Source organism: Furipterus horrens, unplaced genomic scaffold, assembly GCF_987537825.1.
Source record: "Furipterus horrens unplaced genomic scaffold, mFurHor1.1.pri manual_scaffold_11, whole genome shotgun sequence".
In the NCBI taxonomy this organism is placed as follows: domain Eukaryota; kingdom Metazoa; phylum Chordata; class Mammalia; order Chiroptera; family Furipteridae; genus Furipterus; species Furipterus horrens.
This window is the reverse complement of record NW_028327181.1, coordinates 16261041-16288447: the sequence shown is the minus strand read 5'-3', so window position 1 is coordinate 16288447 and position 27407 is coordinate 16261041. Positions and strand designations below refer to the sequence as shown.

The 27407-nt window shown below is 53.0% G+C and overlaps 3 protein-coding genes across 3 annotated transcripts; 2 read left to right on the top strand and 1 right to left on the bottom strand.

The window, feature by feature from the left end:
* The first annotated feature begins 1433 nt into the window (after positions 1-1433).
* Positions 1434-6817, top strand: PLA2G3 (phospholipase A2 group III). The gene is made up of 7 exons (XM_090257732.1): positions 1434-2050; positions 3027-3159; positions 3406-3540; positions 3762-4069; positions 4739-4868; positions 4977-5093; positions 5691-6817. The coding sequence occupies exons 1-7, from the start codon at positions 1549-1551 to the stop codon at positions 5860-5862; spliced, it is 1497 nt and encodes a 498-aa protein (XP_090113858.1). The 5' UTR covers positions 1434-1548; the 3' UTR covers positions 5863-6817.
* Positions 6818-6895: 78 nt separating this feature from the next.
* On the bottom strand, positions 6896-16556 carry INPP5J (inositol polyphosphate-5-phosphatase J). The gene is made up of 13 exons (XM_090257734.1): positions 16324-16556; positions 13504-14675; positions 13036-13152; positions 12810-12918; positions 12492-12608; positions 11997-12172; positions 11445-11556; positions 11193-11302; positions 10761-10944; positions 8309-8446; positions 8072-8149; positions 7863-7967; positions 6896-7664 (listed from the first exon to the last, which is right to left on the bottom strand). The coding sequence occupies exons 1-13, from the start codon at positions 16426-16428 to the stop codon at positions 7158-7160; spliced, it is 3030 nt and encodes a 1009-aa protein (XP_090113860.1). The 5' UTR covers positions 16429-16556; the 3' UTR covers positions 6896-7157.
* A 7951-nt stretch (positions 16557-24507) lies between these two features.
* On the top strand, positions 24508-27266 carry SELENOM (selenoprotein M). The gene is made up of 5 exons (XM_090257733.1): positions 24508-24741; positions 26168-26203; positions 26387-26421; positions 26735-26813; positions 26907-27266. The coding sequence occupies exons 1-5, from the start codon at positions 24622-24624 to the stop codon at positions 27063-27065; spliced, it is 429 nt and encodes a 142-aa protein (XP_090113859.1). The 5' UTR covers positions 24508-24621; the 3' UTR covers positions 27066-27266.
* The last annotated feature ends 141 nt before the right edge of the window (positions 27267-27407 follow it).

Genomic DNA, 27407 nt, shown 5'->3' with positions numbered 1-27407 from the left:
AGTGGGTGGCAGTTCCTACAATTGGAGAAAGTTACCAGAATGATAATTCTTCCCAGAGGTACCCACCTTTGTTCTGTTCTGTCCCCTGCCTTTGAGAACACCAAGCCTCCCTACCCTTCGCAATACCACTTGCTCTACTCCACACCTTTCCCAACCTCTGGAGACCCCCACCCTCTCTCCCTTCTCTGTTATCCCCAGCAATGACCTTCTGGGCCACAGGTCCAGACTGGCTCTGGAGCCACAGAGATGTGTCTGTATCGCCTGCAACTCCCTTCCTTAGCTCTGCCTCTGGCTCTGCTTCACTGGGCTCATCCTTCTGGGAGAGACTTGGATGGAGATTGATGAGGAGAATGTTGGGGGAGCAGCAGACTGACAGGTAGATGGACAGGCAAGTCTATGTCCCAGCCAGCCCTCACCTCCCAGCAAAGCCCCTCAAGAAATGCACTCCAAGCCTCTAACCCTTTTCCAGCTGGGGCCCATCACCTGAGGCTTCCACACCCTCATTGAGCCTCAGTTTCTTCATCTGCACTATGGGTGGAAGCACATCAGCTTCTTCGGATGGTTGGATGATGAATGATACATTGGCTTTGGGACATAGAAACATGTGCAGGGTATAGCCCCTTCCTGATGAATGAACCATCCCTGTCTCTTGGGGGACACAATGCCTGCTGTGTCCCCAACATGGCCCTAGTCCAGGTATGGAAGTAGCTGCAGATTTAGCCTCCTGAGCCACCCTCTGCTTCTCTGGGGACCATAGTTCCATCAAGTCCAGAGCACCAGTCCTGCACCATGTTGCTCTCAAGGCCTCTCTGGCTGTCTCCACCCACTGTCTATCAGACCAGGTCTGTGATTGGAGTCCCAGGAAGTGGGGATCCCTGGGACACTGTCCCCTCGTTATGCCAAGAGCCTTTCTAAGAACCAGCACTTGAGGGGAGCACTCTAGATGACCAGGGCATAGTTGCTCCCTTCCCCCAAAGCCTCCCTTTCCCAGAAGTTGAGGGTGGGGTGGCCACAGAGCCTGAGCCCTGCCTGCACCTCTTTCACCCAATTGTGGCTGAGGCCAATGGCCCCCTGCCAGCTTTATGGAGGCAGGGTGCATGGCAGCAACGACTAGGGTAGAGAGATGAGGACGAGTTCTAGGAGTCTCGTCTGATCCCCTGAAGCATCTTCCCTCCCTGGGGAGATATAGAACTCTTCTGGCCACGCCCCCAAGGCCCAGGGCTTTGGCTCCCACAATCCCCATCTAGACGGGGCTGGCAGCAGGTCACAGGATGGCAATGAGAAAGGCAGGGTGGGGGCGTGGGCCTCAGCAAGTGCAATCCTCAGCCAATCAGTGGCCTGCCCAGCCGGTGGATTCAGTTACAAGCTTGTGATCACCCCATACTCCAGCCTCCTTCCTACCCCTCCCAGATCTCCATTCATTGGCCCTGCTGCACCAGGTCTGCTGGGCACTGTTTCCGCTCAGCTTCTCAGCTGCTGCCTTGTGGGTTGTCAGGGCTAGACATCCCATCTGTGGGGCTTCATCTGACTGGGCTGGGTAAGGGTGGAATGGGGGCTCTTGGAGTGCTGTTGGGGGTGCTGAGCTTCCTGGGGGGTTCTTCTGCCCTTCACTGGAACAGCACCGCCTGTCACTTGGCTAGGCCCATCTCTGGCAGCCCCTTGGGATCCCTAAGCTTCCTGGGCAAGGATGCCCAGGGACTGGCCCTGTTTCATGCCCACTGGGACGAGCACGGGAGGCTGCAGGCATGTAGCCGGCAGGATGAGCCAGAGCTTACTGCAGCCTTCGGTGCCCTCTGTGCTGGTGAGAACACCCAGGGCTTCTTCATCCACACTCCTGGACCTGAGCTGCAGAGAGCCCTGGACACCCTTCAGAGTCACTGGGGCACCTGCCAACCGTCCGAGGAGAGTCCAACGGGAGCCAGGGAGAAGCGAGCAGCAGGGCAGAGCAGGATACCTGGTGTAGGGCACCGGCGGCAGAAGAGAGGCTGGACCGTGCCTGGCACGCTCTGGTGTGGAGTCGGGGACTCTGCCGGGAACTCCACAGAGCTGGGTGAGCCATTGGGGTGTGGGCTTGGGGGCTGGGGCAGGGGAAGTTCAGGCTTTCACCCTGGCCTCCACTCTCCCAAGCTGTGTGTCCTTGAGGGGGAGTGACTTGACCACTGTGAACTTCAGTGTTCTTATCTGTAATATGTGGGTGACCATAGCTCATCATGGGATGCTTAAGTGAGGTCATGGATGGAAAAGGTCCTACTCACACTTGGGAGTCTTCGTTAATCACCATTCGAGGGAGGGGGCAGGCTTGGGTGGACCTGGGGTCTGCTGAGCCAAAAAGCTACTTCCTAAGAGGAGGCTTTAGGAGCACAGAGTGCCCAGTGGAGTGGATGATGAGACCCAAAGGCCTGGGTTCAAATACCAATTCAGCACGTCCAAGCTCTCTGAACCTCAGTTTCCTCACCTGGACAATAGAAGTGACACCTTTCTTGCAGACCTGCCATGAGCTTGGGTGTGGGAAGTGCCGGGCACTTGGGAAATGCTCAGTAAAAGGTGCTATTGCTCATGTGGTGAAAACCACGAGTGGCTTTTTTGCAGCCTCAGCACAGCTGTCTGTGTGGAGGGTTGGGGAGGACTTGGCACTTGAGTTGAAGCAGGTTGGCATCCTGACAATGCTTCAGCAAGCCAGCGAGAAAGGTTGCACCCTGCCTGTTGTCATTCCATTCCACATACATTCATGGCCTCATAGTTGTATTTGGGTGTGAGCTTGGGTCTGCCTCCACATTCCTCCCAGGAAGACCTTTCCATGGGTGAGGGCTCCTGGGTAGGCTGTTCTGCACTTGACGTTGCCCAGCAGTGGCTGTGCCTGGGTGCTCTCCTTCAGCTTTGAAACTGTGTGTCCCACAGAAGGACAGTGACTGGCCTGGGGCCACCCAGGGCTGGGGTGAGAACCAGGTCTGCTTCCGACATCAGGTGGGCGTAGTTGGTGTGGTACTCAGGACCATGCTGAACTGGTGCCCCTCTGCTCCCTGCAGGGGTCTTCCAGGGCCCTGATCTCTGCTGCCGGGAACATGACGGCTGCCCACAGACCATCTCACCTTTCCAGTACAACTATGGCATCCGAAACTACCGATTCCATACCATCTCTCACTGTGACTGTGATGCCAGGTTGGCAGAGGGCAGGGGGTGCAGGGGTGGGGCAGAGTTACTCAGTTCCTGGGTGCAGAGACTCGGATTCATGTGACTCTTAAAGGATCAGACAGGCTGGAACCCACTGCGCAGGTGGGAAAGCTGAGACCTGAGTGAACGACTTCTTGGACCCCAAACCGCCTGGCTGGTAGAGGCTGGGTGGGCTTGGGGCGGAGCCAGGTGGCTCTCTGTAGTCCAGAGACCTGAGTGCTGGCTCTGGGGCAGGTTCCAGCAATGCCTGAAGAAGCAGCGGGACTCCATCTCAGATATCGTCGGCGTGGCTTTCTTCAATGTGCTGGAGATCCCCTGCTTTGTACTGGAGGAGCAGGAGGCGTGTGTGGCATGGTACTGGTGGGGCGGGTACGTAGTTGCCCCCTTTGAGCCCTCTCCCAGGGATGGAGGCTGTATGTCCTCCAGAAAATGATGCCTCATACTCTCTGTCCTCTCCACAGGGTGGGGCCAGGAGGCAGACCCTCCCTGGGTGGGGCTAATAGAGCTTTGGTCTCCATGGAGATGAACCTGGGAGGCTTCTTGAAGGGAGGATTCTGGGTTACCAATTGCCATCAATTGCCACCTCCTAGGTGTAGAATGTATGGCTCCATGTCCCTCGCCCGCCTCCAGCCTAAGACCCTCTACAATGCCTCCTGGAGCTCCCCAGCCATCCCGCTGACTCCTGGCCCCCAGAGTCCAGCCCCCAGGAAGCCACGACAGAAGCAGCACTCTTGGAAGTGGCCACCACAGCAGAAAGGGTCCCAGCACTCCAGCAAAAACAGTGCCACAGCCCTCCAGGCCACCGTGGCCTCCCCTAGGCCTGATGTGGCCCCCACAGCCTGGCTGGAGGTCACCCATCCAAACCTTCAGGGGCCACAAGTTGCCCTAAAACCTCAGGGTGAGCTCAGAACCTAACCTTCGGGTTCCTGACATGAGGAAGTGTCCCTGCCTCTATGCATGTTTGGGGATCCTGTGCTACTTCCTTTCCTGCTTTAAATTGTTCCCGGGGTTTCCCAATTTCTCCCTTCAAATCATGCTGCAGCAGAGGGATTTTCATAAGCTCCAAACTTGATAATGTCACTCCCCTCTGAGCCCCCACCATGGCTCTTCTTACCTTAGCTGACAATGTCCCAATACCCTGGGGCCCTCAGACACTGGTTCTGTAGACACTACTCCCCTGTCTAAACTTTACACAAACTTCATTCAGTTCCTCAAAAGCAACTTGCTCTCTCCCACCTCTGAGCTTTTGCACATGCTGTTCCTTCTGCCTGGAGCACTCTCCCCTCCTCTTTCTTTCTCCTAGCCTCTGCTTAGCAGCCTCTGCCTCCAGGAAGTCTTTTCTGACAACCCTCAGCACTCTGGACCTCCACCACTATAGCACTGCTGTGTGTTTGTGGGGGTCCCACCCATATGTGTAGCACTATGAGGTCACAAAGGCGTGAGGTGGAAGTAGTCTCTGTGTGTGTGTGACTCAGTCCATGTGCTCAGTGTTCCTTCTGAATGGCACTGAGTATTAGTGGGGCTCCCCTGGGGGACTGGTCTCCCCTCACCACCACACCGCCCCCAGTCACCCACCAGGTCTGCCGCAGCTTCCACCACCTGGACCAGTGTGAGCACCAGATCAGGCCCCAGGAGACCAAGTTCCAGCTGCTCAACGGTGCCCAAGTCCCCCTCTTCCACTGCAACTGCACGCGCCGGTGAGGCCTACTTGGTCTCTTGGGGGTGGGCTGCCTGCTGCCAGGCACTGGGAAGGAGCACCTAGCTGGCAAGACCTTGCCCCAGCCTAAGCCTGCCTCTGCCCTCAGACTAGCACGATTCCTGAGGCTCCACAGCCCACCTGCAGGTGCCAACATGCTTTGGAAGCTGCTGGGCACGACCTGCTTTAAGCTGGTCCCTCCACTGGACTGCGCTGAGAGCAAAGAGTAAGTGACAGCAAAGCCAGGAGGGATGGGCGATTTTCCCAGGGGGGTGGGTTGCTTATCCCCCCACTATTTCTTCACCTGGGGGCAGGGACCTCTGAACTCCATTGTCATCTCCCTGGTGCCTGGGTTCGGCTCTGCAGTTGGTCCACGTGGGTTGCATCTTGCTCTATCATTTACTTCCTTTGTGACCTGGCAAGTTGAGTCACCTTTCCACGCCTCTGTTTTCTTATCTGCAAAATGGCTGTGAAGCCAAGGAAATGGAGTGTGTGACACACAGTCAAAAGCTGGTGGGCATGGAGTAAAATGCTTGTTTAACTCAAAATCTCATTTTCATTCTGATTCTCAAAGCTGGCCCCTTGTTACTTTTCTCAGTTCATAGGTGAGGAAACAGGCCCAGACTGGCCCAGGTTTATGCAGCCAGCCAGAGGCAGAGCCCAGGTCTCTGGGTGCTAGCCCAGATTTATTCTTCCCCCTTCTGGCATAACCACCCCTCTCTGACCCAAGCCCTGCTCCTCTGGGCCTCCATTCCTGTATCTGCTGAGTAGGGTGAGATCCTTGGCAGCCATGACCGCCTGCCCCACTTTTCTCTCCCTACAGTTGTTCCAGGGGCCCTAGAGCCATCAAGGTGTCAGCTCGGCATTTGCTGCGACTTCAGCAGAGGATACTCTGGAGTACAGGCACAGATGAGGAACAGGCATGGTCTTCAGAGCACCCAAGGGCCCCCATGTCATTCTACGACGGGTGCCTGCAACTGACCCAGGCAGCCTGAGAACCCAAAGAGCAGCAGAAATCCTGGAATTGGTGACCTCAGTTACAGCTTTCATGGGCACCAGACTGGACATTGCCCCTGGCTTTGCTAGGCCCTGGGGGTCTCGGCTTCCTCTCCACATGTTACACTGAAGCATGGCACGGGCTCTTCTGACAGTCAGGAGGCTGGACCATGCCTCCTGCTGTGCTGGGTGATCTTGGGCTGGTGACACAACCCCTCTGTGCTTGGACATGGTATTCAGGAGGCTCATTCTGATGCTGGGGACTTGCACCTTGCCAGGGAGGGAACTTCACTGCAGATGGGAATGGGGAGGGGGTAACTAATTGCAGCAGCCTCAGGAGATACTAGGAGGAGGTGCCCATAAGTTCATGTTGCAGAGTGAGTAGATGTCTCAAAGTCCTGCCCAGGGGCACCTGAGTGCCTGCCCGCTGAGGCCTGAGGCAGCAGGTAGGGAATGAAGGACACCACAGAAGTGCCCGTGTCTGAATCCAAGATGAGGAGCACTAGAGAGGGACTTCCCAATCCCCTCCCCACTGGGGAACTCCTTCTCTTAACAGCTGCTGTCCTCTTCCTGGCCCAGCTGCTGGCGCACTATTTCTGCCCTAAACCTCAATTCAAATCTCCCCTGTGCCCTTGAGCAAGGGACCTTCTTCCCCAACTTTGAGTCTTTGTTTCCTCCTTTGAAAAGAGCAGTATAAACAGGACCTACCTTATAGTGTTGTTGAGAATTAAGTGAACCAATGCACAGCCAACACTTAGGACCTAGTAAATACCCCTCCCTCTGACACACTGCCCAGCCACGCTCATGGAACTTCTTGGCGGTCTCAGTTTGCTCACCTGTGAAATGCGGCTAAAAACTGCACTGAAATCTCAACACCACAACTCAGGGTTGCGGTGCAGATTAAAGGAGATGGCATGTGTAAGGTATACAGCTGGTGCCTCGTAATCGTCAGATCTGTCGTCCTCTGCTTTAGTTCCTTTCTCTGACTGCCTCCAGTCCCAGACTGCTAACAAGTTAAGAAGGAGTCAGGAGTGAGGCTAAAGAATTTAATTCCTAATCAGTGATCTCTAGAATTGCCCCACCCCCATCCCAGATGGGGGCCTAGATAGGGCTTTGCTGATTGTCACAGTTGAGGTGCCAGGATTGATTTGAGTGCACTCTAGTTGGCCACTGCTGGCCAGGACAGAGTGACAGGTGTGGATAAAGCTGGGACAGCAGCAGGAGGGAGGCAGGTGGGTTTGCAGAAGACTGGGGCAGAGTGGGAGCCGCCTGCACCCACCAGCCCACCCCTCCTTCAGGGCCCCAGGCCCCCTTCCTCCAACTTCTGCTGGCCCTGGGGGCTGGGAGACAGGCTGTTGGGGGTCAGGGCCTCCTGATCAGGTCCCCAGGAGCCACCACCTCCAGGGTCTACAGTCTCCAGGCGCAAAGCAGGCAGCACGCCTAGGCTTTGAGGCACAGATGGTGGGAAGGGCCAGGGGTCAGGCAGCCCAGAGGGCCCCTCCTCACTACTGCCCTGGCTGCCTCTGTCATTGCCCCTGTTGGGGGCCACACAGGGCAGGTGACGGCTCTGGGGTGAGGGGCTCCGGCTGGTGCCTCGGCGTTCACGGGAGGAGGGCCGTAAGACCAGGCCAGGGAAGCGGGCCAAGCCTGGGCTGCGACTACGGTGCCGTTTGGACTTGCCAGGGCTGGGGCTTCGGGACTTGGGTGCGAGCAGCTCCAGGGTGCTGTCATCCTCATCCTCTGAGCTGGTACCTGAGCTGTCTGTGCTGCTACTGGCCGGCTCCGAGGTAGGCAACGAGATCTGGGCGGGGAGGGTGGTCACTGGAGCACTCCAATCCCCAACTGGCCACTGAGGCCTCTTGGAACCACTCCAAAACTCCTCCCTGGCAGACCCAGGGAGGTCAGACTACTTGTAGGAGGCCATGGAGCAGAATGTGGAAGCTGTGGCCTTTGAACAGGATCTTCTGGCACCCCTGACCTTGCAGTCTGGTCTACTCACCTGGAAGGGCTCAGTGACGCCAATGAGGATGCTGTGGGTGTGGCTGTAATAGCCCAGGATGAAGTCTCCATGGCCCTTGGGCAGTGACTCCTCACTGAATGTCACCTGGTGGGTCCAGGGTATAAACCCAGGTTGGGGTCAGAGAGGCAGCCATAGAACCCCCCAAAGGCAATGGGGACTTCCTCCCATTCCCCCTTTCCCTTGAGTACCTGGTAGATGTTTCTGTCCACATCCTCATGTTTGGCCCAGACATAAGCCACATAGTCCTTGCAATGGCGGAAACCCACCTGGGGTGAGAGGAATCAGGGCTCTGACCCCTATGGCCTGACTGCAGCAGCCTCCCTGTGTGGCATCAAACTCTAGAGAAGCCATGATCCCACCTGGGAACCCAGTTGCTCCTCCAGGTCCTTCCTTTCCCAAGTCACTGACCACCCTGCCCTTCTCACCCGGTACAAGCCGATCCAGTCCCAGGAGCTACGAGCGAACACAGTTTCCATGCGGTACCTCACCACAGCCTGCTCGGGCCTCACCCACTCATCCGCCACCTCCAGCCGCACCAGTGGCATGTCGTCCCTGAAGGCAAACTGCCCAGAGGCAGGGGGCAACATCAGCGGAGACCCCCCCCCCAGTACCTCATATACCCCTGGGACTGAGTCAGCATAGACAGGTTGAGATAAGGGCCTTTGAAGCTATTGCAGAGACAGGGAACCTAAGGCAGAACAGGTCTAGGATAAATATTAGGCTTCTTGCCTTCTAACCTAGGGCTCCTTCTCCTCATAGCCTCCTTAAGGAGCAAATGAGTACACAGCTTTGACGTTAGTAGACCATGGGTTTGGCCCTCGTTCTGTCATTGACAGGATGCATGACCCTTGGTGAGTTTTTTAACCTCTTTGAATGCCAGAGCTTTTGTCTATAAACTTGGATGATCTTATTTAACTCTGAGGGTTGTTCAGCAGATTCAGTGAGATACTTTTGGTAAAGCATCCCATAACCTTCCCAGTACACAGTAGGTGCACAATTAATGATTTGCCTTTATGCTAGTAAGGGAGACATGATGTACTGAATATTCTGGGGCAAGCTGAATACCCTTGCATGGGCAAGAAGAGCCCTGGGTGAAAGGCTGGAGACCTCAGTTCATTTGTAGGCTCTGCTACTAACTTGCTCCATGACCTCAGGCAAGCCCCTAGCCAACCCAACACTCAGCTTTCCCATCTGTATAAAGAGGTAACTATGACCTTGTCATCGGTCCATGAAGATAATTTAAAACCATGACTACCCTCCTCCCAGGGTCACCCACATGGGTGGGGTTGCTGGGGCCAGGTGGCCAGGGTATTGGCTCCACCTCTGTCCCTCAGAGAAGGACTCAGGTGGTGCCAGCCTCAAGCTTTTGTCTGCTCCCCCTATTTATCTGGTTTCAGGTTTCCCTCCCTCAGATTCTGAAACAAACTGCTCCAGAAAAAAAATAACACACCCTCTCACTGCCCCTGGGTTCCTAATAGCTGGTCTAGCCAGGGTGGGCAATTTGAAATGCACTCCAGAGCCTTGCAGGGTCAAAACTCCCACTAACCCCTATTCAGATTGTGTTGCTTTGAGTAAGAGACTTAAGTTTTCTGAGCCTCAGTTTTCCTCATCAGTAAAACTGGAGAATTTGGACATCTCAGAGCCTACTAAGGCATTCAAAGGGATAACATGTGTAAGGTGCCCCACACAGGGATTCACATGTAGTAGGTAATGTTTTACAAGGGACAGAGTCCTGGATGAGGAAGGAGGGTCAGGGAAGAGGACTCAAAAGGAGTGGTTCTGAAGGTGAGGGTTAAACCTCACACTCAAGCATTTTACCAAAGGTCACAGAAGGCCAGTCAGGCATATTTCCTTTCCCACGTGACAAAAGTTACCAAGGAAAACATTCTCTGGCCTGCTGTGCTCCCTCTTATCAGATCAAGAGAATCAGAGAGTCAAGTGTTGGGTTTCAGGGCTGGAAGATGGAATCTACCCTGCTCTGCCATTGAGCCTGTATGCAACTTTGAGCACATGCCTAACCAACTAGGGGCCTCAATTTCTCTATAGAACAACAGAGTTGGACTACATATTCTCTCAGGTCCACTTCTGACATTCTTGCATTTCCCCTTCTTTATTTTGGCAACTAGGGACCTCAATCCTAAACATAATACTAGAGTTTATTTAGCTTTATATTTTTGTATCTCTACTCCTTGTCCCCATCAGTACCTGGTCTTATAGCGACTGGCATATGGTATGAGGGTAAATAAGTAATAAATGAATATGAATGAATGCTGCATGGGGTTTGAGTAAACATTTTGAGTTTTCTGGTCTTACGATATATGTAAATTTTAACATAAGTTGCCCTAATCCTGTCTTGGAAGAAGGGAGTTAGTGATCAGAGGTGGATTAAGGTCAGATGAGGCCCTGGGCACAGAAGAAAATATTGGGCCCCTTAAAAGAAAAAGAGAGAGATACAGGGAAAATAAAAGTACATGTTAACCATATTTTATGCAGCATAGTAATGAAACTGAACTTGGTGTCATTAGAAAAAAGTGTAAAGTTGAGGTTTTGTGGGGCCCTTCAGAAGTCGGGGCCTAGGGCACGCACCTGGTTCGCCCGCCATTAAATCTGCCTCTGTTAGTGATAGTCGGAACGGCAGGGGCTCTGGAATCAGATTCGCCTGGGTTTAATTCCTAACTTTTCCCTTCACCAGCTGTGTGACCATGGGCAAGTGATGCTGTGTCTCTGAGCCTCAGTTTCTTCATCTGAAACTGGCGATCATAACTCACTCCCTGCTATGCCAAATGGATACTGCTAAGGGCAGGTGAAAGGGTTGGGCTGCAGAATGCCAAGCTGGGCTTGGGGATGTCATGAGAAGAGGGTGGGGCCAGGACTCACATGCAGGACAAACTGGGCAGCCACAGGCTTGTGGTCACTGACTGTGTATTCCATGTGGCTGTGATAGCTGTGCTGGGTCACTTGGAGCCGGTAGCTCTCCTGTCCCGAGGGGCTGCGGCCTCCACCTGGAGCCTTGACTCTCCACAAGATACGGTCTGTCCAGGCTGGCTTCCGCTTCTTGGCACTGTATTGAGCAGGCATAGCCCAAGCTTCAGGGGCAGTGGGTCAAGGCACAGCCCCCAGCCTTGCCTCCTGTCCCACTTCCCTGTCTCCCTTCTTGGTACTGCAGTGGGCAGGTGTGGCCCAAGTTTTAGGGGCAGCAGGTCAAGGTGGAGCCTCCAGCCTTGCCTCCTGTACCTCTTCCCCGACTCCTTCATCTAGAAGACCTCAGCCCATACCCCCCTTAGCACCTCATCCCAGTGCTAAGCTCACCTGGTATCATATTTGTTAGTACCCACGTCAAACTTGAAGGTGGGTGCGAAGTTGAGGGGCCCTTCCTGGAAGCCCTTCAGGATGGGCCAGGTGTTCTTGGCCATGTTGAGCTGTGAGAATCCAGAAAGGCAGAATTGGACAACAACTTGGGCAGGGCAGGTGAGGCCAAGGATGACAGCCTAGGGTACAGGTGTGTCCTGAGGCATCCTCTGTGTGCTTTAGGGTTTGGGGTACAGCCTGGGGTTTCCACACCTGGTCCTTCTCCCAGAGCTTGTCGAGCTGGTTGTTGTCAATGGCAAACTTGACAAAGTGCAGGTCGTAGCTCTCAATTCGGAAGTTTAGGTCCCCAAACCAGAACACGAGGCTGTTTGGGGGTGGAGGTCAGTGGGTTCCATGGGGTGGAAGAGCCCAACCCAGATTCTTCTCCACCCCCATCCAACCCGACAGTACTAAATGCCCCTAGTAATGATGATGCAGTGGCTGGGTGACCGCAGAGCCGCCCGCCCCCCAAGGAGCAGCAGGGGGTGCAGATCTAGAGGAAAGTCAGGTTCAGAACCTCAGGAAGACCCTGCCCCTCAGCAAAGCTCCACCCTGAAGGCTCTGCCCGCGTCAAACGTACTCAGCATTCCTGTTCCTATATGTAGTATTTTGGTGACCCACCTCCATAGGCCCCGCCTTTGTCTACAAGGCCCACCCAGACAGTATCAAGTTCCTTATTGCAAGTTAGCGGACACTCGCCTCTGAGGCCCACCCCTCCTTCACTAGCCACGCCCAAGCTCCATTTGTCCCCGCCCCGGCTCATACTCATGATCCAGGATGCCTTGTGCCGCGGGTCCCTGGAACTGCTGGAGGTTGAGGATGGTCTGGAAGTTGTCCTTGCGCTGCTCTGCCTTGTCCATGTGTGCTGGCAGGTGGCAGTTCAGGAAGCAGAGCATGTGCCCGAAGGCCGCAAGTCGCACACTCACTCCACCCTTGTTGCCCTTGGGAGGCAAGATTGGGCGGGTCGTGGGCGGGGTCCAGGAGAAGAGGTGAAGCATTGAGAAGGGCATGCAGAGGGGCGGGGACAGCCTCCTCGGAGAGGTGGCTTGGAGAGGGATGGGTCCTAGGGAAAGGAGCAGAGCACTGGAACCCCACCTCCCCCCGGCGCCCCCGAGAAAGACAGAAATGAGGCGGGGTGGGCCTGGGGAGAGGCGGATCTCAATGGAAGGGCGGAGCGCCGGAAGCTCTTGCCAGTGCAGGGGGTTTGGGGAATAATCCACGGGCCTCTTAGAACTTTGTCCGTCTCGGCCACTCACTTACCCAATAGCCACCCAGGCCAGTGCGCGTGCAATCGGTCTGCACGTCCCTCAGGAAGGGCAGGTGGTAGTACTTGGCGAACAGCAGCAGAATGACGCCCTGCATCCTCACAGTACTCACCTGCGGTGGGACGCGACTTGGCTGAGGCACAGGGCTCAGCTTCTCTGACCTTGCCCTTTCCCATCGTTAAAGTCTGCTTCTCCATCCTCCCTTTTCACAGCCTCGGCAACAGAGGCCCAGCGGGCCCCATCGTGAGTCAAGGCAGTGTAGAGCCAGGAATCCAGGGGTCCCTGGCCATCCAGAGGGTAAGGGAGGCGTTACCAGCACGAAGTTGAAAGGCGCCAGCGCATCCATGAAAAGCTCGCTCCACTGATCTGTGAAGAGCGCGTCCTTGAGCCTCTTGTTGATCATGGAGTTCACTTCCTGCAACCTGGGGTGTGCGGTGAGGTGGCTGTAGGGTTGGGGGACTCCCTAGAAGACCTCCCATGGGAGAGGGTCTGAGAGGCATAGAGGCTGGGGAGAGGGTCCACGCACCCTGCCCTCTCACCCTATGGCAATCATGTCTGCCTTGTCACCGTCATTGCCGCCACTGCCCAGGTGGAGGAGGGATGTGACATCGTCAGGGGGCATGGCAGTGCCCACATTCCACGTGACCACAGTGATCCTGGGGGCGCCAGTATGGGAGGGGTTAGTGCAGGGCACTACTCCCTTATCCTTGATCTCCCTCCCACAGGGCTCTTTCTAGGGAAATAAACTGAGGCAGGTGTGGATGTAAACCCTCAGAAGGACCCACAGAGGGCCCAGTATCCCTCCTTCCAGACTCTCCCAGGGGAGATTAATTGAGTTAGGGGTGGGCAAGTCCCTTAGGAAGGGATGCTGTCTTCTGAAGGTCCCAGAGTGGGCCCAGCACCCACAAGGACTCTTCCTCAGGAAGGTAAACTAGGGCAAGCTACCCTGGATGGCTAGTCTCAGAGTTCAAGTCCCAACAATCTTTTGTGGGCAAGGGCCCCCTCACCAGAAGCCGGGGTCGCTCTTGCAGGTAGGCTGGGCAGACCAAGCGAAGGAGGACGATGAGGTGGATGTAGAAGGGGAGGTGGTGACTGGGACTGGAATTTCTTGGGGCTGAAGGCTGGGGCTCGGGTGCCCACCAGGCCCTGTGCCCTGGGTGCCAAGCCTGGGGAGGGCCATCTCAGGGGCTGGGGGGACACAGGGGGAGCGGTTGGGCGAGCGACTGGGGGAGCGGCTGGGAGACCGGGGTGGCTTGGGCAGAGGTGGGGGCACAGTCTGGGCTGAGGGGATCCCTGGCCGGAAGGTGGGGGACAGAAGTCCTGGGGAGCGGGTACCGGGCTCTAGAGGGCCCTGGCCTATATTCAGGGGCAGTGTCTGGGGCGGCTGGGGCAGGACAGGATCCTCAGGGCTACTGCGGGGGACCTCGGGTCTGGCTCTGAAGGAGGGAGAGATCCGAGGGTCAGGGGGAGCTTGAATCAAAGGTGGGGAGCCCGCAGGACTGGATGCCTGAGCTGGAGGCAGGAGGTGCCCTTCAGAAGTGGGGCGAGGTTTAGGGACTAGGGCATCCCTCTGTTTAGCTGGTGTCCGTCCCACAGAGGCCAGGGCTGATGTCATGGATGCTGAAGCCAGGGTCTGTTCCTGAGAGGGTGATAGAATTGGACTGGGCATTGGGGAAGAGTTGGAGGGGTGCTGTGGGTGCTGCTCCTCAGATGCCAGGGCCAGGCTTAGGCCTGAAGTGGCCAGTGCTGACGTGGGTCCCACGGAGAGAGATGGTACCTGCTTCTGGTCCCTAGACATTAGAGCCATCCTGGGCCCCAGAGTGGCTGGAGACAGCCTTGGTGGAGCTGAGACAGACATCATCAGCTGCCCCAGGGATGCTGGAGCCAGGACTGAGCCGGAAGTTGCTGGAGGAGGCGTTGGCCCAGTAGAGGCAGACATCACCAACTGGCCCACAGATGATGAAGCCAGGCTGGAGCTGTGGCAGGCAGGAGCTATTTTCTGCCCTCCAGAGGGAGACAGTGGAGCCAAGAGGGGCCGAGGAGATGACAAAGCCAGCCTTGGCCCCTCTGAGGAAGGTGGCAGAGCAGCATGTGGCCCCATAGGTGCCAGAGCCAGCCTTGGTTCCAAGGGCAATGGGACTGCATTCTCCTTGGCTGGGAGCTGAAAACTTGAGTCCACCTTGTAGAGGACAAGTTAAAGACACAGGGTAACCCTAACCAGTGACTTGGGCCCCGACTTCCATATAGACCCTAAAAGACTATCTAGCTAAAAAAAAAAAAAAAAAGTACATCTTTCCAAGGAAGTTCTTAATTTCTTACCTCAATCCATCTGCTGCAAATCAGCTTCTCTTTTGGGAAAAACAGCGCACAAAACCTTATCTGCTCTCTCAAGTCTGACACTTCTTTCAGAGATAGGAACACTAAGACCCCTGACTTAAATGAGCCAGAGTGGGAGTCTGAACCTTCCTGGCTGGCACCCACTCCCTGGCCACCCTGGAGTGTTGGGTGACTAGAGTCAGCTCTCCTGGATAAACTCCCTGCAGTCCCTGGTCAAGGGCCACTGACTTGATACCCCAAATCTGCTCACTCTATACCCTAGGTCCAGCTCGTTCAATACATCCTCCTTCTTCCAGTTCCCAGGAACCCTCAGTTCTTCCCACCAAACATTTCAAACCTTGATCACAGCCCTCTCTGTCCTCTTCACCCTTTCCCAGAGCTCCATGCAAGAAGAGCAAGAGCCTGGGTCTGAGAATGGCTAGTCTGTCCCAAGCCCAGCTCTGTGTGACCTTAGGCAACCCCTCTCTGCCCAGGGCCTCAGTTTTCCTGTCTGTAAAACAAAGGAAACTGGTGAAGCGTCCCTGGTCACACCTAGTTCCTGGGAAACTTTAGTTTCATATTTTCTGCATTTATGAGCCCAATATTTGCTAGCATTCCATTTGAGCCCCTGGAATAGTCCATCTTCACCAAGTGTGATTATAATATTCAGAGCAAGTCAAGGATTCTGTTGATAGTGGTGTCACACCTCCCTGTACCCAGGTTGTACCCTCTTGCCCTCTTCACCCTCTCCCCCACCTGTGAGGACAGAGAAGCAGGTAGTTTTCTTTTGTCCAGCAGGTGGAATAGGGGTTACCCAGTCCTGTAGGGGTCACCCGCCCCTGTAGGGACCTCCTTTTCCTTCCCCATATGTCTCCTATTTCTGATGCCCCTGTCTCCAGAAGACAGTATAATGTCCTTTGCCAGGGAGCACAGAAGATTTATACTTGCCCTGGGGTGGCCCCATCTCTGCCTCCAGAGATGCAGTTTGTCTGCATCCCGTGCCCTTCTCGGTTGAGAGAAACTGAAACTCTGCCTCCACCTCAATCCCCAAACTCACCTCTTTAAGGATGCATTTTAGGCATCCTCCTTAGCTCCAGGTATCCCACTAGGCACCCCCACCCCCACCCCCAACCACCACACCGCCTCCAGCACTAACAACTTAGACATCCCAGATGTCACAGTTTTAGTCTTCAGGGACAAGCCTCCTCATTTTGCATTGGCTCAGAGAGGACAAGCAACTTGCCCAAGGTCACACAGCAAAGGTGGAGCACAGCTGGATCCCTTAACACTCTGTCCAGTGTTCTCCTGCAGGCTCCTGGAGATAGCTAACTCCATTTCTCTCTGGGTGTCCCATCACTGCCCCCTAAGGCCTTTTTGCCCATCCTTGCTCAGTGGACAGAGGACAGTGTCAGTCTCTCAGCCAGGGTCACCAGGGTGCCTGCAGTGTGTGTGGGAGGGGGGGTGTGGGACCAAGGATCAGAAATGGGGAGGCCAGGTTTTAGGGATCTTACCTTGGAGGGTACTCCAGTTTGGAAAATGCCATGGGGCATGGGCAGGGGGGCCAGGCCAGCCAGGGTCCCTGGCCTCCTGCTGCCACTGCTGCTGTGGCCCTCCATGTCTGCAGCCCCTGGCAGCCCGGGCTCCCTCAGGCTTTAGCTCCAGCTCCTCAGCTCCCGGGAACCAGTGATGTCATCAGCCGTTTCAACCTGCTGAGAATTTAAAGGCACAGGCAACCACTTCCCAACCTAGAGGTGGCAGGGCATGTTGGCCTATCCCCTGAGTGCTGAAGCTATAACAATAATGGGAGTGTTGGGAAGTGTGCCCATTGGCTTGGCCTGAGTTCCAACTGGCAGCATGGAGTAAGCCATCTGTCTGTACCCTCTCCCTCACGCCACCAGTAGGTCTGGTTGGCCCTTGCTCAAGGGAGGAGCAAAGGCACACCTGAGGGAAAAGTCCAGGCAAGTAACTCAGAAGTCAGTACACTCTTCGGGGCCTCAGGGACACCTGAGTCCCTACCCTGATCCTGTGACCTTCCTGGTGTCCTGCCAGCTCAGGACGTGCCTTGGCCCCCACCCTTGCCCCATTTTCAGGCCTTGGTGCCCGCCCCCTGCCTGGCTCTATCCTTCCCATCTCAGAGCGAAACACTCAGGTTCCAGCTACTGGAGTCTTTCCCCATCTCAGCCTCAGTACTGGGCCTTTCTCCTCTGCAGACACCTCCCTGCCTGCCCTAGGACTCCCACAGCCAGGCCCATCCCATCCCAGCTTTCCTCTCTCCTGTACTCAGTGGGTGTGGTTTTGGAAAGGCTACATGTTCAAGGTCACCTAGTAAGTTGGGGAGGTCTCATGAGTTTCAGTGAGGAAAGGGAGTGTCCTCAGTGACCCAGGGGCAGTATGAGCCAATTGGGATAAGTGGAGGAAGGGAACTGGGGTGGAGAAGGACCAGCAGTCGGGGAATGAACTGGCAGGAGAGTCCTGGGAGTTCCTTTGGCCAGGACCTAGCACAGGACTTGGTCTCCAACCAGCCCAGGGAAATGTTTGTTGAATGAATGAACAAATGAATGAATAAGTGAATGAGTGACAAGGTTCAGGGATGGCCTGCACCCTCTGCTTCTTCCTTCTCCTTATTCTCGTTCTTATCTGCTAAGCAGTCCATGAAATCCCAATTCCTCCAGAATTCCTGGACTGCTTAGTTATCCTATTCAGTTCAGGCAGATAATGTTCCATTTTTTGACCAGAGGTTCCTGTTAGGCAACAGTCACCTCTACATCCTCATAGGCCTGTGTGGTTCCGTACATGAAAGTCATGTGGACATATGACTTTCTGTCCCTGGATGAACTTTTTACTTCTGCTTGACTGTCTCTAGGTCTAGTCTATGTTTCTGGGCCAGCAACTCTGTGAGGCTGGAATTGCAGAGAGGGAGACCCAGCTCATACCAGAGCCCTGGGGCACAAAGGTTTCTGGAAGGTGATGGTGGAGGTGATGATAGTGGTGATGGGGGAGGTGATTGTAGTGGTGGAAATGATGATGTATGTAATTATGATGATGGAAATGCAGTGCTGACAGTGATGGAAGAGGAAGTGGAGCTAATGACAATGGCAATGGAAGAGGAGATAACAAAGATACAGATGTTGGTGGTGGAGGTAGCAGAATGAAGGGATGGTAGCAGTGGTGATAAGGGTTATAGTAAAAGTGGAGGACAGATGGGGGCAGAAGTGGTAGTGGGGTGTTATATTGATGGAAGAAGAGGTGGTGATGAAGTTGGAGGTGAAGGTGGGGATGGTAGAGAGGGAGGAAGTGAGAGTAGACATGGTAGTGGTGTGTAGGCCACCAGAGAGGGAAGGAAAATTTGAACCTACCCTGTTCAGTCCTCTGAGTCCTATTTTACAGATGAGATAACTGAGGCACCCCCAATAGTACCAGGCTTCTGATGCAATCCAGGTTCCCTGGGACAAGTTCTCAGGCTCAGCCATGGGAACTGGGACCAGGGCATCAATGTCCTTTGGAAGCCAGGCAAATGCCATGCAAATGAGCGTGGAGAGGGCTACTTTGCCCTAGCTGGGCAGCCCAGGATTTCCTATCATCTCCCCTCCCTGAGCTTGGACCCTGCAGGAAACTTTGTTTCTGGCCCTGCTACTGACTTCTTGGGAAGATCACTCAGGTTACTGATTTGTGTAAGGGAGAGAAAAACAGGTGATACCTCCTAAGGTTGCTGTGAAGATTCAACAAGATAGTACGTATGAAGTGTTTAGCACAGAGCCTGGCACAAGGAAGTTCCCAGTAAGGGTAGCTGCTCTGGAATTCTCATAATCAATATCATTATTGTTATCATCTCTAATCTGCCCATTTGGTGGATGCTGAAACTGAGGCCCTGGGCAGTTGTATCCCTGGGAGGAAGGGGAAGGGACTCTGAGACCCAGACATGGCCTTGCCAAGGGGAAAGGGGTGGGGGGGGGGGCGGACCCTGGCTGAGAAGTGAGCTGGGTAAGAGCTATATTTGAGCTCCTGGTATGATGACTAAGGAGGTTGATAACAGGCTCTGGGGCTCAGGGCGGCAGGCTGGGGGCAGCTGCCAGGGAGAACCGCCCCCCTGCTGCAGATAGCTGGCTCCCTCCCTTCCCTCACTGGAGGGGGTGGGGTGTGTACTGAGGCACAGGGTACAGCTTGTCCAGCCCCCTTTTGGAAACTCTTAGTGCTAACCTTCAGTCTGTTTGGGTTGGGAATAGAAAAGGACGGTGTTGTTGGTTGGCGGATTCTCTTGGTTACTCTCCACAGTAACCCTGAAAGGTTGGTAATAAGATCCCCATTTGACAGAAGAAGAAACTGAGGCCAGTAGGAGACAGAGAATGGGGTTCTCAGGGAGACAGTAGATAATTCTTTCCCACAGAAGTGACCATTGAACCCCTTCTTTGAAGGTGAGTCCATATTGCCAACTGAAAAGAGAAACACCCTGGGAAGCAGAGGAAGGAGCAGATGCAAAGGTGCGGAGTGTGGAAGGTTCTGTCTGAAAGGATGCAAAATTTGGACATATGCCCTCACGGCCCTTTGGCTCAGAGTAAATACACCATGAGTAGGTGTATACACCTTCCACTTTTTCCTTTCTCTTCCTCTACTGTTCTCCAGGGGCTCCTGTAAGTGGTAATAGTACAGAAGGGCCTGTCCTTTCTTTTACTCCCTGGCCGCTCTGACCCAGGCCCATCATGAGGGAGGTCACACTGTGGCCACTGAGAAATGGCAGGACATATAGAGGGTTCTACATATTAGTATACTGGGGAAGGTGGAAAAAGTAAACATTAGGGAGAGCTTCCTGGAGGAGAAAATGTACAGGGCATGGAGGAGCATTTCTCCTCCCAAGACTTCACTCCAGGGTTCCTTATTGGTATCAAGTGCCACATGTTATGTCACTGTCCCCTTGTTCTCATCCTCTGAGGTAGGTGTCATCTTTACACACCACTTTGCCCTTCAGAAAATGGGCTCAAGGAGGAGGACTGACTTTCCCAAGGACACACAGCTGGGGCTGAGCTCAAGCATCCCTCCTCCCCCTCCTCCGCTCCCCCTCCTCCTAGGCAGCCTGGCACCCGCTGTCAGCTGCTCTGAAGTGAGTGGCTATTTTTATTCTGGTGCGAGGGGATCTCGGGCAGCAGAGCCATGTAGGTTAGAAGGCTCTAGGACACCCGCCATTAGCAGGCAAGGAGAGACTTATTGCAGGGACATAAGCTTGCCTGGGGGCTCTTAGTTCACACAGGCCAACCTGCCCTGACTCCCATGTCTTCAGAAACTTTTATTAGAGCTCAAAACAGAGCACAGAGCCAGACTAAACCCTGACCCTGATTCCAGATCCAACTTGAGCTCTTGGTGTTAACTGAGCCCTGATCCCGTGCCAGCACTGAGCCACTACCTCAGCTCTAGACTGAGCTCTGACCATGGCCTTAGATTGAGTCCTGACTCTGGTCACATACAAAGCCTGATCCAAGCAAGACTAAGGCAGATCCCAACTTGAGACCTTGATTCTGGACCGAGATTGAGCCCTGATCCTAGCCTAAAATTAAGTCATAGTCACAGAATGAACTCTAACCCTAGTAAAGATTAACCCTTGGTTTTCATACTGAGCTCTAAACCCAAGTTTAGACTTAGCTCCAAGTCTAGCCATAACTAAACCCTGAACCTGATGGAAGACTAAGACCTGGTCTCGTTTACAGACTGAGCCCTGAACCTAATCAATTGGCTGAATCCTGACCTCAAACTGAGCTCTGACTCTAGGTCACACAACTCTGGTCACACAGTGACACCTAACCTCAGACTGTGCACTGAACCTGGTCAAAGGCTGAGCATTGAGTATCATCACAGACTGAGCCTTGAGCCTGGTCACAGAGTGAGACCTAAGCCTAATCATTGGCTGAGCTCTGACTCCAGTCCTAGACTCAATTCTAACCCTGACTTTAGGCTAAGGGCTGACCCCGATCCTGTTTGAGCCTGACCCCATCACAGACTAAACCCCCAACCCAGCTCCACCTGCGGAAGGCTGCTGTTGGCCTAGATTACAAACTGCCACATAATGGAATGGATTACAATCACAGATCATTCTGGGAGTTTCTGGGCCTCCCACAGCTGCTGATGCAGAATGTTCCCAGCATTGTTGTGGCCAGTGTCTCCACCACTGGTTCCATTGGCTGGCTAGTCAACCCTCAGCAGTCCAGGTCGTGGGCCCTCCAGGCCGCAGCGTCCAGGTTAATGCAATGAGAGTGGTTTGGTGGCATCTATCCAGTGAACAACATGGTCCCATAGGGCACTGAGGCTTGGTTCTGTCGAGAAAAACCACAGTCTCCATCTCCATGGGGCCTCAGGCTTTAGCCACTCTGAGGCCCTTTCTGGGGTATCGGGTCAGGTAGAGGGAGCCCATGACACGAGTCCCAATTTTTTTTTAATCCTCACCCAAGGATTTATTTTTTTAAATTGATTTCAGAGAGAGAGAAACATCGATGTGAGAGAGAAACATCTATTGGCTGCCTCCTGTATGTGTCCCCACTGGGGATCAAACACGAAACCTAGGTACGTGCCCTGACCAGGAATCCAACCAGCAACATTTTGGTGTACGGGATCATGCTCCAACCAGATGAGCAACCCAGCTGAGGCCCATTTTTTTAAAACAAAGTTTACTCTTTGTGTTTAGGTAATAGACGTTTATTATAGAAAATGCAGAAAAAGCGTAAAGAGAAAATTTTCACTTATAATTTCATCTACCAAGAAATGACCATTTTGACTTCTTGGGTTGTTTCCTTCTAGATTTGGTTTTTGGTCTAGGTATATACAGGGTGAGGAAAAGTAGGTTGACAGTTGTGAGTACATGAAACAATTTATTCTTGTATTATTATTTAATAATTATTAGATTATTTTCCATATGAACAACTGTAAACCTACTTTTGCCACACCCTGTATATTTACATATACATATTTCATAAAATCAGTTGATTACTCATAGCTGCTACAATGTCCATTACAGCCCATGTGCTTAACAGACTTCAAGAATGGGTCCCAATTGATTAAACCAATGAGTAATTCCCATTTTTCCAGCCACATAACTGGATCATGAATGGACTAGTGAGATATAAGAAGGACTTTTGGGAAAGAAAGCTTGTTTATTCTCCTGAGGAGATTGCAAAATAATAATAAAAATAATTACCCCTTAATGAGATGTGAATGAAGACGTCTGCAGTCCTGCTTAGTGCTGGCAGCCATCTTGACACCACACAGATGACTAGCCTAATGATCAGTTGAAACTATGGAAAGAAGAATGGAGAGAGATCAAGTTTTTGTGACTTTATTAAGCAGATTAGACTCTGCCTACATCCCTCCATGCCATTCAACTATTTTCTTATTTGAGCCAAAAGATGCCTTCTATTAAGTCAGTTGGGGTTTCTGTGACTTGAAGCCCAGAGCATCACAACTCCCCACTGATATTTCTGTTTGGTGGTGGGATTTTTTAACAATGAACATTTTTCATGTCAATCAACACTATGCTACATCATCTGAAACAATTGCATAATTTTCTATCCTATGGAGGTATCATCATTTATTTAATTCATTCCTTGCAGTGACATACTTAGGTTATATCTCCAGTTTTCATGAAGATAAACTTTTTTTTTTAATTATTTTTTATTTTTCAACTACAGTTGACACACAATATCATATTAGTCTCATGTTTTTTTTTTTAAGATTTTATTTATTTACTTTGAGAGAGAGGGGAAGGGAGGGAGAAAGAGAGGAAGAGAAACATCAATGTGTGCTTGCCTTTTGGGCACCCCCAAATGGGGACCTGGCCCACAATCCAGGCATGTACCCTGACTGAGAATCAAACCGGTGACCCTTTGGTTCACAAGCCAGTGCTCAATCTGCTGAGCCACACCAGCCAGGGAAAACTGTTTGCGTTTTTAAAATTTTATTTATTTATTTTTAGAGAGAGGAAAAGGGTGGGAGAAAGAGAGAAACACTGATGTTTGAGAGAAGCATCAATTGGTTGACTCTCACATGCCCCCAACCCAGGACCTGGGCCACAACCCAGGCATGTGCCCTGACTGGGAATCAAACCTGCAACCTTTTGGTTTGCAGGACTACGCTCAACCCACTGAGCAACACCAGTCAGGGTTAAACTGTGTTTTGATAAACAAGCTTTACCTAACTATTGGTCTCCTCTCTGAGGATCACTTTGGGTCAAATACTGAGAAGAAATGACTGGGTTGAAGAAATATATATATAAATCCTCACTTGAGGACATGCTTATTGATTTTATGGAGGGGGAGAGTTAGAGAAACATCAATGTGAGAGACAAACATCAATCAAGTGCCTCTCACACATGCCTCAACCTAGACCAAACCTGAAACCTAGGTATGTGCCCTCACCAGGAATCGAACACATGACCTTTCGGTTTATAGGAGGACATTCCAACCAACTTAGCCACACTGACCAGGGCCAACGAAATATTTTTAGGGTTTTGATTATTGAGTCAAATTGCCCTTCAGAAGCTTCGATGAATTCATACTTACAAAGCAGTCAATGGACTGTTAGATTTAGCCTACCATGTTAAAAGTCTGGACAGAACCAATTATATTTATAGTATCGTCATGTATTTATAAAGAATAGCTATTAAATAATAGGTCTAAGCCTATCATTATTATACCTTTATAATCAAGTCAGCTAATGGGAGGCAGCAGGGTGAGCAAAGGGCTTAGTGCAGACCTGACATTCATTAGGCTCAATGTCTAGGGTCCATGATACTTTTAGGGGTCCTGGAAGATGTTTTAGTTTTAATTTCTTTTAAAATCAGAAGAAAAATGAATATATAATAATGAATCAGTCTGAGCTATATTCTTTTATCAAAGTAGTTGTAAAATTCAAATTTTAATATGTTTTCTTAATGGAAGAAGGGATTCAGAAAGGCAAAAATGCCTAGGGTTCATCAATATCATAATGCTGTCTTGGTATGATGTTGAGAAGAATTTTGAGTCCCAGTCTAGATTCAGTGGGAAAGAGCACTGTGCTCAATTTGCCGTGCCTGCCTTAGGCTTGAAGAGGAGAGGTTGCACCCAATCCAGTTATCTTTGGTTTGGTGAGATGAGCCCAGAGGCATTTCAGGTTCAAACCCCAGATCCACAACTTAATCACTTTTTACCTTCCTGAGCCTATTTCCTAACCTGCAAAATGGAGTTCATGGGGCTTTTATGAGGCAAGGAATGAAATAATGAAAACTAACACTGTGGCAGGTACTGTTCTAAAATGTTTTATGGGTATTAACCTTTTTATCCTCCCAGCTCCTATAGAGTACGTAATGTACCTATAGCCACAATATAGAGTTGAAACCCTAATCGAAATTTCGTCCAGAGAGATAAAAAACATAAACAAGAATTTCCCAGGCCTCAGTTTTCCCATCTTGAAGTCCAGTGTATGGCCCAGAAACCCGTCCATCCGCATCCCGCCCGCGCCCCCTGCAGGCGTGAGGCGGCGCTGTCTGGCCGCATCCTGCCGGAGAGGCTACTCTCTCTGTCGGCAGGAGCGTGGACACCTTCGGGACTGGGGAAGTAAAGGCCTGAGGGCCTGAGAAGTGCCAGAACCCCACCGGGAGCAAACTGGATGACCCTCCGCAGGCCCTGGTGAGAAGACCCGGAGCTGTGGGCGTGACCTCTAGCGGGACGGGGCGGGGCCTAGAGCGAGGGCGGGGCCAGTCAGCAGGCCCAGACGTGGCGCAGCGGCCAGGGCGTTTCACCTCCAGCTTAAGGATTTTCTTCGTCCCAGTTCCAATTTTCTTCGTCCCGGTTCCGATGCGTCTCCTGTTGCCTCCGCCGCCCCTGCTGCTGCTTCTCGCGGCATTCGCTGCCGCCGCCACCACCTTCCGACCCGACTGGAACCGTCTGCACGGCCTTGCCCGAGCCCGGGTAGAGGTGAGTGCGCCGGTCCCCAGACCGGGGACCAAGGCTCCCCTGCCCTGCGGCCCCGTAGCCTGGGAACCAACTCCCGCTCTGGCCTCAGGATCTTCCCGATTCCCAAGTCCCCGTCTGCTCCAGTATTATCCCTCCTACTTCCCAGCCCCTGAACAGACGCCCCAGCACCCACCATGAAAGCCCGAGACACTCGATCTTGCGGCCTGGAAATCCGAACTCCTCAACTTCCCATCAGATCGTACAGCGGGCCCCCAGACACATTGACCCTGTCCCCTAACTCTTCTCTTGGCCTATGACTCTTCCAAACCTGCCCTCTCCCAATCGCTCTACTTTTTCCTGGAATTCCTCCTCCACCCCAGTTCCAGATGGTCTCTCTCCCTTTGCCTGGGGGAGGGAAGACTTTCTGAGTGCCTCCCACCACCATGAGGGAGCCAGGGAAGAGGGCTAGGAACTGCACTACCAATACTTACTCTGCAGCAGCCCCACCCCACCCCTCCACCCCTCCGGGAGGAAATTCTCCACCAGAGTCCCTGCCTTGCTGTGTGACTTGGATCATCACAGCCCCTCTTTAGGCCTTAGTTGTCTGTCCGAAAAAAGGGGCTAGAGGAGGCCCTGACTGGCGTGGCTCAGTGGGTTGAGCATAGTCCTGCAAACCAAAAGGTCCTCAGTGTAATTACTGGTAGTCATGGCACATGCGTGGGTTGTGCAGGTCTGGTCCCACACATGGATGTTTATCTCCTCCTCTTTCTCCCTCCCTTTCTCTCTCCCTAAAAATAAATAAATTAAGATCTTTTAAAAGGTGGGGACAGGAGAAAGGAGGACTAGAATGGGTGGTCTTGAGGTCTAGAATACTGCTGGGAGGTACCCCTCTTCCCTCAGGTAGTGAAGGGGCCCTTCCATCTTCCTGTGTTGGGGAAGCAACCAGATGGTCTATGGGGCTGCGCCTCAGGTGGCAGGGAGGGTCAGTTCCGCTTCGGGTGGGGTAGGGACCAGATGGCAGGTGTTGTTCATGGGAGTGCCCATGGCAGTTATGAGCTGTTTCCTTCTGGTGTGCTCCAGCCTGAGACTCTTAAGGGCCAAAGGCAAGGCCCAGGTCTCTACTGCCTGAGAGTAGGGTGACGATTACTCTTGGGCATTGAGAGTCAGTCAACCGTCATCAATATGTACAGGCAAGAGTCCCAAGGCCTGTAAGTGCCCTTAGTGTTTCTGGCCTTGCCTTCTTTTCCCTTGGTACTCCTAGGTCTCAGTTTCTCTGTCTGTACAGAGCCCCCCTTTCTGCATACAAGAAGCCTCCATCTCCACACCTTGGGAACTGCTGGAGTAATACAGCCTGACTTAAGTGGGAGATGACAGTGAAATGGCCTTGGGGGTGTGGCTGAGGCAGGTATGAGGTTATCCTGATCTATCCCATTTTGTTCCCCTCTAGACCTGTGGGGGATGACAGCTGAATCGCCTGAAGGAGGTGAGTCTGAAGAAAGGAATTCCAGCTCTGTCTCCCCTGAGCCTCTTTGGGGGTGGGAAACATGGTCCCAGTGATTGGGTGGGGTAGGACCTCTGGACTGGTATCAGGAGCTTGCACCTAACTGGCTGTGTGACCTCACTGGCTGCAGTTTCCCATTGGTACCTTGTTCTGGTTTCTCTCCAGGTAAAGGCCTTTGTCACCCAGGACATCCCATTCTAGTATCCTTCTTCTGTTCTGGGGGAGGGAGAATGGGGAGGGAATCTGGAAGAATCTCCTTCTACTTAATTTCATAGATAGGATGACAAATGGTAGTGTGTGCCCAGAGAATTCCAAGGCAGTCTCCGAGTTGGGTAGGCAAGTGAAATTGACTAACGAGGACTGCAACAGACACAGGAATGGAGGGCCCTTTACTTCTTTGGACCCTAATTTCCTCACATGTAAATGGGGATCTCTGCCCTACCTCGGCAAACAAGGCTGTGCTGTTCACATCAGCAAGGCCCTGGTCCACCACTACTTACCTTAACTCTCCAGCCACAACCTAGTAATGAAACACCTCCCAGGGGCCGACCCAGAGCTGGTACTGCTGGGCCACAGGTACGAGGAGCTGGAGGTAAGGTCTTGGGAAGCCCAGGTGGGGGGAGGTAGAGGGGGAGAGGCAGGGCGAAAAGCGGGCAGGCATGCTGACCCAGTCCCTCCACTTCAGCGAATCCCACTCAGTGAAATGACCCGCGAGGAGATCAACGCACTGGTGCAAGAGCTCGGCTTCTATCGCAAGGCAGCGCCGGATGACCCTGTGCCTCCTGAGTACCTGCGAGCGCCTGCTAGGCCCACTGAAGGCCCTCAGGACCACGCTGACCTGTAGGTCCAGGAGTGTAGCATCCCCCTGACTGAGCCCTGAGGACAGAATGAAGCGCTCAGCGTCCCGGGAGCACGTCCCTCGCTGAGAGCAGAAGCTTTGTCCTGGAGCCAGCAGGAATGGAGTTGGGGGTTTCTTTTAATCATCTTTTATTCCTTCCCATGAATCCCCCTTTAGCTCCACTAAATCCCCTTCCATCTTAAAACAGACATGACTCCTTCCTTGCTGCAGGCAGATGGGAAATAGGAGTTCCCTTTCCCCAATACCACTGGATCCCCAACTACCTGGCTACCTGAGGGGGTACCTGGGCACACCTGGCCGAGCTGCCCTCCATTCAACCCTCTGAAA